Source organism: Phocoena phocoena, chromosome 12 (assembly GCF_963924675.1).
Source record: "Phocoena phocoena chromosome 12, mPhoPho1.1, whole genome shotgun sequence".
Lineage (NCBI taxonomy): Eukaryota > Metazoa > Chordata > Mammalia > Artiodactyla > Phocoenidae > Phocoena > Phocoena phocoena.
Genome location: NC_089230.1, coordinates 43,917,175 through 43,930,149, shown reverse-complemented (window position 1 = coordinate 43,930,149; position 12,975 = coordinate 43,917,175). Strand labels below are relative to the sequence as shown.

At 46.5% G+C, this 12,975-nt stretch overlaps 1 protein-coding gene across 1 annotated transcript; it reads left to right on the top strand.

Moving 5' to 3' along the window:
• Positions 1–1,333: 1,333 nt before the first annotated feature.
• On the top strand, positions 1,334–11,698 carry LOC136131862 (uncharacterized). The gene is given in 6 exon segments (XM_065888637.1): positions 1,334–1,633; positions 1,850–4,243; positions 4,245–6,555; positions 7,258–8,056; positions 9,184–9,319; positions 11,504–11,698. Coding segments are annotated over 6 exon segments (6,135 nt in total).
• The last annotated feature ends 1,277 nt before the right edge of the window (positions 11,699–12,975 follow it).

Here is a 12,975-nt window from a genome sequence, read left to right as displayed (position 1 = left end):
ATATTAACGCATATATGTGGAATCTAGAAAATGGTACAGATGAACTGGTTTGCAAGGCAGAAATAGAGACACAAATGTAGGGAACAAAAGTATGGACACCAAGGGGGGAAGCAAGGGAGGGGGTAGTGGTGAGATGAACTGGGAGATTGGGATTGACATGTATACACTAATAAGTATAAAATAGATAACTAATAAGAACCTGCTGTATAAAATAAATAAATAAATAAATTTTTTAAATCTGAAATACATAGAAAAAGAATGAATAATAGAAGAAGCCAAATAAATCTGCCAGTACAGTAGTCTCTGACCATGAGCTTGGGAGTTAGAAAACCTTGTGTGTTCCATCATTGACTGGTTGTGTGATCTCAGGCAGGTTACCTAACATTGCTGCTCCTCAGCTTTTGCATCTGTAAAAGGTGTGCGTGTGTGTTTGTGTATTAGAAGATTTATAGAAGCTACTTAGCACATGTCCCTACTAGGTAGCAAGCTTCTGTAGTTGAAGGGCTATGTTCTACTTTGGTAGAAATAGGACTGAATTGATGCCCTGCCATTAGGCCGTAGTGCTGCTAGGATTGCATCGATCTTCCTGTTTGTACTGTTTGTAACTATGGCCCCATCTTAAGTATTCCTAATTGAAAAACAAAGCCTCAGGAAACCGAAACTTAACCAGCCGCTCTCGCTTCTGTAACTATGCTTGCTGAACCCCCTTTTGCAACCATCCAACCAATCAGACGGTGACTAGTGTCTTTGTTTAAAAGTTAACCAATCAGTGACTAATGTCTTTGTTTAAAAGTTAGCCAATCAGTACCCCCCACCCCTGAAGGTCGCGAGCTTGTTTGTACCTGTCTATAAAAGAGCTGTACTAAACTCCATCGGGACCTCTTAGCGTCACCGGCAACGAGTGCGCGGAGGTCCAGGTTCGAACCTGCAATAAATGACCCTTGCCGTTTGGCTTTGACTCTTGTCTCTGGTGGTCTTGTGGAGGGGTCTCGTGACCGTGGGCATTTCATTTGGGGGCTCGTCCGGGATGCCCCCAAGCCCACCAGACATCAGGTCAACGGGTCATCGCTGACAACCGATCGGTAAGTAAGCTGGCTCAAGGTACCTTCTGTTTTGGGGACTAGGACAGTCCTGGCGGACGCGCTATAGGACACCTAGTCGGGCGTGGTTGGAGACGTCCACCGCGACCCATCTGGGGGTTGATAGCCCATCTGAAGCGCGCACGCGATAACCTCCCTTCCTCCTTTTACAGGCTCCGCTATTGGGACTGCTCTTAATCACTTTTTCGTTTTCAGAATAACCTTTTCTAACCAACCTCTTCCAGGACCTAAACATGGGCCAAACACAGAGTACCCCTCTCTCCCTCCTTCTCACTAATTTTGGGGATGTGAAATCCCGAGGACACGATCTCAGTCTGGACATCCGGAAAAGAAAACTTATTACCTTCTGTCGCTCTGAATGGCCAACTTTCGGGGTTGGTTGGCCCACCGAGGGTACCTTTTGTCTTCCTATAGTCCTAAAAATTAAATCTAGAGTTTTCTTACCAGGGAAAGAAGGCCATCCGGACCAAATCCCCTACATCTTGGTATGGCAGGACCTGGTAGAAAACCCACCTCCCTGGATGGCCCCCTTTTTGTCATCAGGGACATATAAGATCCTTACGGCCCGACCAACTAAACCTCCCAAGCCTCAGACCTCAACCGCACCCATACTTTCTGAGAGCCAAGACCTCCTTCTCATAGAACCCCCTCCATATCAACATCCTCCTTTGGCCCCACAACCGGTCCCCCTTCCTGCTCCTGACCCTGCTCCTCTCCCCTTGGAAGAACCTCCTGTGGCCCCTCCCGAGAGGCCACCCAGGTCAGAACCGGAGGAGCGAGAGGCAGAGGCACTGCCGGCCCTCCTGCCCAATGAAAATAACTCCCCTGGGCCGGCTGGACGCACCCGTGGACGCACTCAGCGCGACCCAGGGTTCCGCCATCCAGATTCCACCACAGCCCTACCCCTGCGAGAAATAGGCCCTCCCGATGAGACAGGGAACCCCCGACTCCAATATTGGCCATTCTCTACCAGTGACTTATATAATTGGAAAACCCAGAATGCTCGTTTTTCTGATAATCCTAAAGACTTGATAGCTCTTCTAGATAGTGTTATGTTTACCCATCAGCCCACCTGGGATGACTGCCAACAGCTTCTCCGGATCCTGTTCACTACCGAGGAACGAGAACGAATCCAGCTGGAGGCAAGAAAACTGGTTCCTGGAGATGATGGTCAACCCACCGCTAACCCTGCTCTTATTAATGCAGCCTTTCCCTTAACTCGCCCCCCGCAGGATGATTGGAACTACAACACCGGAGAAGGTAGGGGACGACTGCTCATTTATCGCCAGACTCTAATGGCGGGTCTCCGGGCTGCCGCGCGCAAGCCCACTAATTTGGCCAAGGTATATTCAATTGTACAAGGTAAAACAGAAAGTCCCTCCTCTTATTTAGAAAGATTAATGGAAGCCTTTAGGCAATATACCCCTATGGATCCAGAGGCCCCCGAAAATCAGGCTGCCGTTGTAATGTCCTTCGTTAACCAGGCAGCCCCTGATATTAAAAAGAAACTCCAGAAGTTAGAAGATCTGGAGGGCAAACAGATACAGGACCTACTCCGTATTGCTCAGCGCGTCTTTAATAACCGAGACACCCCAGAGGATAGACAACTTAAAGCCACTGAGAAAATGACTAAGGTCCTGGCCGCCATTGTTCAGAAAGATCAAGGGGGCCCCCCAGCCACTCGACCTCCCAGGCGACCATTGGACAGAGATCAATGTGCCTATTGCAAGGAAAAAGGCCATTGGGCTCGGGAATGCCCCAAAAAAAGGCAGCCGCGCCCCAACCAGGGGCAATGGCAACCGAAGGCCACCACCCCAGTCCTGTTTACACATGATGCAGAGTAGGGGGGACGGGGTTCGGACCCCCTCCCCGAACCCAGGGTAACCCTACAAGTGGAGGGGAAACCAGTCCAATTCCTGGTGGATACAGGGGCACAGCATTCGGTCTTGGTTAAGCCCCACGGGAAAATTTCTGACAAAACCTCCTGGGTCCAGGGAGCTACGGGAGTTAAACGTTACCCCTGGACCACTCAGAGAACTGTAGACTTGGGCACGGGAAAAGTAACCCACTCCTTTCTGGTCATTCCCGATAGCCCTTGCCCCTTACTGGGGAGAGACTTACTTACTAAAATGGGAGCGCAAATTCATTTTCGGTCAGAGGGGCCGATCATAACAGACCCTCACAACCAACCCATATCTGTGCTCACCCTGAACTTGGAAGATGAGTACCGACTTCACCAGGAACCACCCTCCCAAAATCAAGATATAAAGTCATGGCTTCAGCAGTTCCCCGAAGCATGGGCAGAAACAGGTGGGATGGGACTAGCCAAACATCGCCCAGCCCTATTCATAGAAATCAAACCAGGGGCAGATCCTGCACGTGTCCGACAATATCCCATGCCCATAGAGGCCAAAACTGGTATCACTCCACATATTCGCCGGCTTCTTGACCTAGGTATACTGCGTCCCTGCCAGTCGGCCTGGAACACACCCCTGCTGCCAGTCCGCAAACCTAACAGTAAAGACTACCGCCCAGTACAGGACCTGAGGGAAGTTAACAGACGAGTCATAGACATCCATCCTACCGTACCCAATCCATATACTCTTTTGAGCGCCCTTAGTCCAGAAAAACAATGGTATACTGTGCTGGACCTCAAAGATGCCTTTTTTAGTTTACCCTTAGCACCCAAAAGTCAAGAACTCTTTGCCTTCGAATGGTCGGATCCCGAGAGAGGCATAAACGGACAGCTCACCTGGACCAGACTTCCCCAAGGATTCAAGAACTCACCTACCTTGTTTGATGAGGCCCTACACGAGGATCTCAGTGAGTACCGGAGACAAAACCCCAATATAACCCTCCTGCAGTATGTTGATGATCTCTTAATAGCTGCTGGGACCGCTGAAGCCTGCCTGCAGGGAACCAGAAACCTCCTACAGACTCTCGGCACCCTGGGATACCGGGCCTCTGCCAAAAAGGCGCAGATCTGCAGGCCTGAGGTAACTTACCTGGGATACCTACTGAAAGGGGGGCAACGATGGCTCACAGATGCACGGAAAGAGACTGTCCTCCGCATCCCCAGACCCACCACGCCTCGACAGGTGAGAGAATTTTTGGGGTCAGCTGGGTTCTGCCGTTTATGGATACCCAAATTATGCTGAAATGGCCAAACCACTATACTTAGCCACCAAAGAACAGACGCCCTTCGAATGGACAGAGGAGGCTGAGCAATCGTTTCAGCAGATCAAAACTGCCTTGCTACCCGCACCCGCCCTGGGTCTCCCTGATGTCTCCAAACCCTTCCACCTCTTTGTGGATGAAAACAAAGGCATAGCTAAGGCCGTGTTGACCCAACCCCTCGGTCCTTGGACCAGGCCTATCGCTTACCTATCGAAGAAATTGGACCCCGTGGCTGCAGGCTGGCCTCCTTGCCTCCGGGTGATCGCCGCCACAGCCCTAATGGTAAAGGATGCCAACAAACTAACTATGGGACAGGAATTACATGTCACCACCCCCCACGCCATCGACGGGGTTCTCAAATAGCCTCCCGACCGATGGATGAGCAATGCTCGATTGGTCCACTACCAGGGTCTACTGTTAAATCCTCTCAAAATCAGCTACACTCCACCACGGGCTTTAAACCCTGCCTCTCTATTACCTGACCCAGACTTAGACTCCCCACTCCATGATTGTGCAGAGGTACTGGCTCAGATCCATGGGGTTCGGGAAGACCTATGTGACCAGCCCCTATTAGATGCACAAGTCATATGGTTCACTGACGGCAGTAGTTTTGTCCAGCAAGGTCAGAGGTATGCGGGGGCAGCGGTAACATCGGAAACTGAGGTGATATGGGCAAAGACTCTCCCCCCAGGGACCTCAGCCCAAAAAGCTGAATTAATTGCCCTGACCCAAGCTCTTAAGATGAGCAAAGACCAAAAAGCCACCATATATACAGACAGCCGGTATGCTTTCGCTACCGCACACATACATGGGGCAATATACCGAGAGCGGGGACTACTCACAGCAGAGGGCAAAGACATCAAGAACAAAGAGGAAATCCTGGCCTTGCTAGCGGCCATATGGGAACCCAAAAAGTTAGCCATTGTACATTGCCCGGGGCATCAAAAACCCACAAATCCAGTCGCCCGGGGCAACAATTTGGCAGACCAGACGGCTCGAAAGGCGGCATACACTCCAATACCATTACTTCCCCTACAACTGCCGGATCCAGGGCCCCGGGAATTACCGCCCCAACCCGACTACTCGGAAGATGACATTAGATGGATAAACAAACTCCCTCTAACCCAGGTTAAAGACGGATGGTGGCGGGACGCTAAGAACAATATCCTCCTTCCAGAAAAACTAGGAACCTTGGTCCTTGAACGGATCCATCGTAGCACCCACTTGGGCGCCCGACGGCTACAGGATCTCATCAGACAGACTGGACTTAAAATTAAAAATGTCTCCGAAAAAACTGAACGACTGGTTGCTGGCTGTGCAGTCTGCCAACTCCATAATGCTAACACCCACCCACCAACCGCTGGCATCCGGGAAAGAGGGAACCAGCCCGGAGCCTACTGGGAAGTGGACTTCACGGAGGTAAAGCCTGGCAAATATGGATATAGATATTTACTGGTGTTTATAGATACCTTTTCAGGTTGGACTGAGGCATTCCCGACCAAGAATGAGACAGCACAAATAGTAGCTAAAAAGCTACTAGAAGAAATCCTGCCCAGGTATGGCTTTCCAGTTATGATAGGGTCAGACAACGGGCCGGCCTTCGTTTCTAAGGTAAGTCAGGATCTGGCTTCCATACTTGGGGCTGATTGGAAATTACATTGTGCATACCGCCCCCAGAGTTCAGGACAGGTAGAAAGAATGAATAGAACTCTAAAAGAGACCTTGACTAAATTAACCATGGAGACTGGCGCTAACTGGGTAGTCCTACTCCCCTACGCTCTGTTTAGGGTGCGAAATTCCCCCTATAAGCTAGGATTTACCCCCTACGAAATAATACATGGTAGGCCTCCTCCTATTATCCCTAACCTAAAGACTAACCTTATCCAATCGGACCCAGAAAATAATCTCCTGTCTTCCCTCCAAGCCTTACAGCGGATACATGAGACAATCTGGCCCAAACTAAAAGAGCTATATACAACAGGACCCCCGCCTACTCCACACCAGCTCCGACCAGGTGACTGGGTCCTTGTCAAACGCCATCGACAAGAGACCCTAGAACCCAGGTGGAAAGGACCTTACCAGATCATCCTGACAACGCCGACGGCCATCAAGGTGGACAGCATAGCTGCCTGGATCCATTACACCCACGTCAAGCCGGTGGACCCACTTTCTGACCTCATCAAGTCCACTAAAGCTGACGTCACCTGGACGGTTGATCGGAGTAAGGACAATCCCCTCAAACTGACCTTACGCCATACCCTCCCCCATGAGGACCAAGGTACTGCTGATAGCTCTAATGACAGTCCTAACCCTCAACCCTCGGGCCACGAGGGGAGGATTCAACCCCCCCCCCAATAAGAATGCTTTAATGCAACAACTATATGGTGCACCGTGCGAGTGCAGGGGAGGTACTAGCGAGACTCCTGTTGTTCCCCGAAGGTATACTCATATGCAGGATTGCGGGGGAATAACTGCATACCTTGTTCAGGTATATGGAGGCACCAGGGTCAAAACCAGCTGGCAATGCCACCATAAGCCTAAACCACTCCCCCCCCCCGAGCTGTTTGTCCCTGTTCTACTTTTCAGGAATCAATGCATAGCACGTGCTACTCCTCTTACCAGCAATGTACAGGGACCAATAACAAGACTTATTTCACAGCCACACTACAAAATAATAAAAGTCCCACCATTAGTGATAATAATAAATACCTTCAGGCTGGATGCATTGGCACTCCCGGGACCCCGGTGTGCTGGAATACCAGGGCCCCCATACATATGTCAGACGGTGGAGGGCCCCAAGACGAAGTGCGCCAGATAGAAACCCGAAGACAAATAGAAAAGGCCTATCAGGATCTGTACCCACAGCTCAGCTACCACCCCCTAATTCGCCCTAAGGTCAATCCCTCTGAACTGGACCCCCAAACCACGACTATACTAGAAGCTACTTTTGCGCTTTTAAATACCACCAACCCCAACTTAGCACAAGATTGCTGGCTCTGCCTTCCTCAAGGACCGCCCCACCCTATAGCCATCCCCATTTTCGCCAATTTAAACATCAGCAAACAATGTAACCCAACTTTACTCCCGGAGCCGTTTCCCATACAATTTTCAAAGTTTTCAACTACCTTTAATACCTCATGCTTTGTCAAGAACGATTCCCTCTCTAACGCCAGTATTGACTTGGGAATCCTTTCATCTACTGGATGTAGTCAGTATATCCCCGTAAACTCCTCCCTCTGTAGTCCTAACACCACTGTCTTTGTCTGTGGAAATAACCTAGCATACACCTATTTACCCCAGAACTGGACAGGGGTCTGCAACCTAGCCACCCTCCTCCCTAATGTAGACCTGATCTCGGGAGACACTCCATTGCCCATTCCCAGCTTTGACCTTTGGGCAGGAAGAACCAAACGAGCCATTACAGCCATACCCCTCCTGGTAGGACTAGGAATTACAGGAGCTGTGGCCACAGGGAGTACAGGTCTTGGGGTCTCCCTTCACTCCTATAATCAGCTATCTAGACAATTAATAGAAGATGTAGAAGCCCTCTCTGGAACCATTCAGGACTTACAGGACCAATTAGATTCGCTGGCCGAGGTGGTCCTACAAAATAGGAGGGGCTTAGACTTGCTGACAGCTGAACAGGGTGGGATATGCCTCGCTCTAAAAGAAAAATGTTGTTTTTATGCAAATAAATCAGGCATTGTAAGAAACAAAATTCACCAGCTCCAGGAAGACTTAGCCCGCCGTCGGAAAGAATTAGCGGACAATCCCCTTTGGTCAGGATTTCATGGGATGCTTCCCTTCCTCCTCCCCTTCCTGGGCCCTCTACTATGCCTCCTTCTCCTCCTCACTATAGGCCCCTGTATATTCAACAAAATCATGGATTTCGTCCAAAAAAGAATAAACACAGTTCAGCTAATGGTATTAAGATCACAATATCAGCCATACGAGGACTTAGAAAATGAAGAAACTGAGCCTTGAGGACCCAAGATTGGCTCCTCTGGTTCATGAAAGAAGGGGGAATGAAGGGCTATGTTCTACTTTGGTAGAAATAGGACTGAATTGATGCCCTGCCATTAGGCCGTAGTGCTGCTAGGATTGCATCGATCTTCCTGTTTGTACTGTTTGTAACTATGGCCCCATCTTAAGTATTCCTAATTGAAAAACAAAGCCTCAGGAAACCGAAACTTAACCAGCCGCTCTCGCTTCTGTAACTATGCTTGCTGAACCCCCTTTTGCAACCATCCAACCAATCAGACGGTGACTAGTGTCTTTGTTTAAAAGTTAACCAATCAGTGACTAATGTCTTTGTTTAAAAGTTAGCCAATCAGTACCCCCCACCCCTGAAGGTCGCGAGCTTGTTTGTACCTGTCTATAAAAGAGCTGTACTAAACTCCATCGGGACCTCTTAGCGTCACCGGCAACGAGTGCGCGGAGGTCCAGGTTCGAACCTGCAATAAATGACCCTTGCCGTTTGGCTTTGACTCTTGTCTCTGGTGGTCTTGTGGAGGGGTCTCGTGACCGTGGGCATTTCATAGTAAGTCGTGAGAAGCAAAGGCAAACAAAAAACCTTCCTTCCTCTCAAAAAGATTTTTTCTCAGAATGATATGAGGCCAGATAGTCCTAAGGCAGGTTTTAACAGCAATCTTTCACATTCTGAACTCAGGACTGTAAAGTATCATAAATGACGATCCAGTCCAACCCCTTACACTACGCTTAGATTTCTTCTCTTTACTGTCTTTTCTGAAGAAAAAAAATCAGCTTCTCCATAATAAGACCACTCTATATGAGTCCTTAGAGAAAGTTAAGCCTCAACAAAATGATAGCTGCTTAATGCTTTACTGGTTACAAGGTTTTTTCAAATGCATGTTACCAACACCCTTTGCAAACAACCTTTTTCAAGTTTACTCACTTCAAGATCCACCTTCTCCCCACTGCTTAGTACCACGAGGTCTCCTCTCCTTTCCCTGAGTGTCATGACACCCTCCTCTCCCGGTAACCAGCAGGCAATGGTAGATGTGATCGCAAGTAGCACTTGTGTAAAAGAAAACCTGCAATTCTGATGTGTCAGGGAACTCAAATGTCATCATCCCCACCCTCCTTTCTTCCTGCAGTGCAGTTCTTTTAAAAGACAAAAGTCTACTTTAAATTCTGAGCCCCTGCTCTTTTATTTTCTACAGCACTAGCAAGAGGTCACGTAGCCTGCCTGGGCTTGAATGTGAAAACCTCCACTGAGGACCATTTCCTGCTTTTAGATGGCGCAGCCTGCTAGAAATCTCTTTAATATACCGAGTTCAAGGTTGTTTGCGTCTCTTTCTTGTCACATCTCCTGCCCTCCCTGCTCTGAGCTCTATGCTCCCACCAAGATGAACTGGTTGATGTTCCTCACAACACACTCCACTTTCCTCTGCCCTGAGCCTCTGCGCGTGCCTTCCCTCTCCCTGGATTATCCCTTCTTTCCCCTTTCCTCTCCCTCCCCTTCTTTATCTTAAGATCGAGCTCAGCCATGCCCTTCTCCAGGAAACTAATTATGACCACCCCAAACTCACACATACCCCTTCATCCCAGGTTTATTCAGCACTCTCCACACTTTCTATGCCTGCTTCTAGCATTGTGTCTGTTTCGTTATAATGTACTTATCTCTGAGCCTGACACCCTGATTCTAAACTGTGACCCTCTTGAAAGCTTAAACCATGTCTTATTCTGCTTGATAGTTCTAGTATCCACTACAAAATAGTCTCTCAAAAATGGTTATTGAAAGAACAAACTGGTTTTTTTTTCCTCGTCCCATAACTCTCATTCATTCGTTCTAGTTTGATCACATAGAACTAAAAACAGGGCTAATTCTTATTTGACACAAGTCATTTGTACGTTTGAGGAGAGTTGTCATCTCGTCATCATTCACGTACTCATTCATTTGATTGGCAAATATTTAGTTGATAGCCTTCTACCTGACAAATATTATTAAAGACACTACAGAAGAAGAACAGATAAATGTAGTGCAAACCCCATCATTAGGAAGAATATAATTTTGGATAGGGTCCCTCTCCAATTTGGACAGTGACGGTTCCTACCCTGTCATCGTCTACTGTATTCCCACTCAGCCTGCTATGTGTAACCACACTTTTTAATTCCTTTTTTTATTATTTTGGAATTCTGTTATGTAAACTTTAAAAATATGATTACATATTCTTATTTTCTCCATTTCATAGACAAGAAGTAGCAGCTATATATATTGTCATGCACCCTCATCTTTTGCTTAACAATACATTCTGAAAATATTTCCTAATTGGTACACAGAGAGCCTCCTTATTCTTTTTCATAACTACAGAGTATTCCATTATAAGGATATATCATAGTTTGTTTAATTAGTGCCCCAGTTATAGACTGCTCCTTCTGCCCCTATTTTAGACCTTTCACATATCATAATTATAGACTCTCCTGAGGTGGACCCTGTACACTCCCAATTCATTAAACTTAGGTTTGCATTAGCTCTGAAGCAATTATGTTACCCTTCTGGTATTACTAACACGTAAGGTTTTTATCAAGTAAAATGCTAATCTTTTCCATGTGAAATGGTATAAAGTCATTTATTCTCCTTTCTTTACTTTAAATGATTTATTTCAGTATAAAGGGAAAATTTTGCATTTATCATCACTAAACTTAATTTTGTTTCAATTCATCATTCCCACATTCCAACATGACTTCTTGAACCTTAACTCTATTATTAATCACATTAGCTATTCCTCACAGATTGGTAGAATGCACAGATTTGATAAGTGTGTTTTCTATTTTTATCCAAGTAATTGATCATCTCACTCTACCACAATAAATCTCTTTTTCAGAGGATGAGATCTCCTTCCTCATTCCCATAACCTTCCCTTCATCCTGGACCCCTGGCTTAATCCTTTTCAAGTTCCCTGGTTCCATGTTCCTCAGTCCTGCTCTCCACAACATTTTCACCCTTCCCTTTCCACTCACATTACTCATATCCTACGCTCAGAATCCTTCCTTCCCACTTACATACACCTTAAGGAAAATCCACTGGACCTTGCTACTATCCTAATTTATTTTCTTCCTTTCACAGGTAAATGCAAATGCACAGTCTGCACTCAGGGTTTCTACTTCCCCCCGCTCTTGTTCTGGCCACCACATGACTGAAACATGCCCACCAATGGTACCAGTCAGCCCCACGTCACCAGACTCCTCTGCATTCTCCACAGATGTTGAAATACCAGCAGTTTGAGAACACATGGCTCAAAGTCTCCCTGACAACACCTGGTGTTGCTGAAGAGCAGCTGCCGGCTCTCGCCAGAGCCTCGTTCCTAAACTCACCACATTTCCTGCTGTCTTACTCCCAACCCAAGTCACTCAATGAGTTTGCAATACTTGCTTTGAGTAACAAGACTGAGTTCTAATAAAATGCACCAAAGCCCTTCCACGGGACCCCTTCAGAGCAGCCATCTTTGCATAATATGCATTTATTCCAGTGATAGGTCCATTGCTTGAAATATTTTAGCCACCTGTCTATGGTGCATTCTTTTATGTAGCCTTAGCAGTAGCAAATCTTTTTTTTTTTTTTTCTTGAGGGTATATTTAAATTCACCTTTTAACCGAAACTTATTTGAAAAGGTGAATTTTTTAATTTGGCTGTTCATGTTTTTAGTCAAACACAAAGAGTAACTAATTTAATTGTAGAAAATTTCCTTGTGAAATTGTTTTAAAACGCAATTCTGAAAGAGGAATAAAAATATTATTTGAATAAATGGCAGAATCTTTATTTTAAAAGTATAGTTTTTAAGGAGACTACCTTAAAGATCAACAACCCTTTTGATGTATATGGTTTGGTTTGCTTAAAAGTGAAGTCTCTTTACTTACCTAACTGGAATAATGAAACTCCATCCCCTGCTTCTCTAATACCTCCTCTAATGGGGACTAAGGAGGATGAGGCCTCTGATCTAAGAATTTACTAGTCCCAGTAAGCTTTGGCATGGGTTTTGTGTCACTAAGAGAACAGTCACTGACGAGTGTGTGGCCCATAAACAGGGTGGTTCTTATTCCTAGAAGGCCTTAGAAAGATCAAAAAAAGATCATTAAAAGGGATAAGGAAGATTAATAAAATCACTAGCACTGTTCTACATACTAACTTGAAATCATATCTTCATTGTGAGATGCAATGAACTTTGAAAAGCGTGGAGCAGCTAAGAAATGTTTACCTGTTCTCTTACAGACTTAATATAAAGTCTGAAATGATGGCACTGGCTTTCAGGCATGTCATGAAGGACTTCATGCCATTGTTTTATTTTATTTGAAACAAAACCAATAGGCACTATATGTATGTATGTATGAGTGTGCACATATGTATATATATGGAGAGAGAGAGAGAGAGAGAGAGAGAGAGAGAGAGATGGCGGGGGGGGGGGGCGGGGGGAGGAGAGGTTGGAATTGGTTGCTTACACAATTACGGAGACAAGCTGAAGACCCAGAAGAGCCAGTGGTGTAGTTCCAATCTAACTTTAAAGGCCTGACAACCAGGAATGCTGATGGTGATTGTGCAAGCTCCAATTTTAAATCCAGCAGGCTTGAGACCCAAAGAAGAGCCAATTTTTCAGTTTGAATCCAAAGGCTAGAAAACATGTGTTCCAGCTCAACCCGTCAGGCAGGAAGAATTCCTTCTTACTCAGTATTTTTGTTC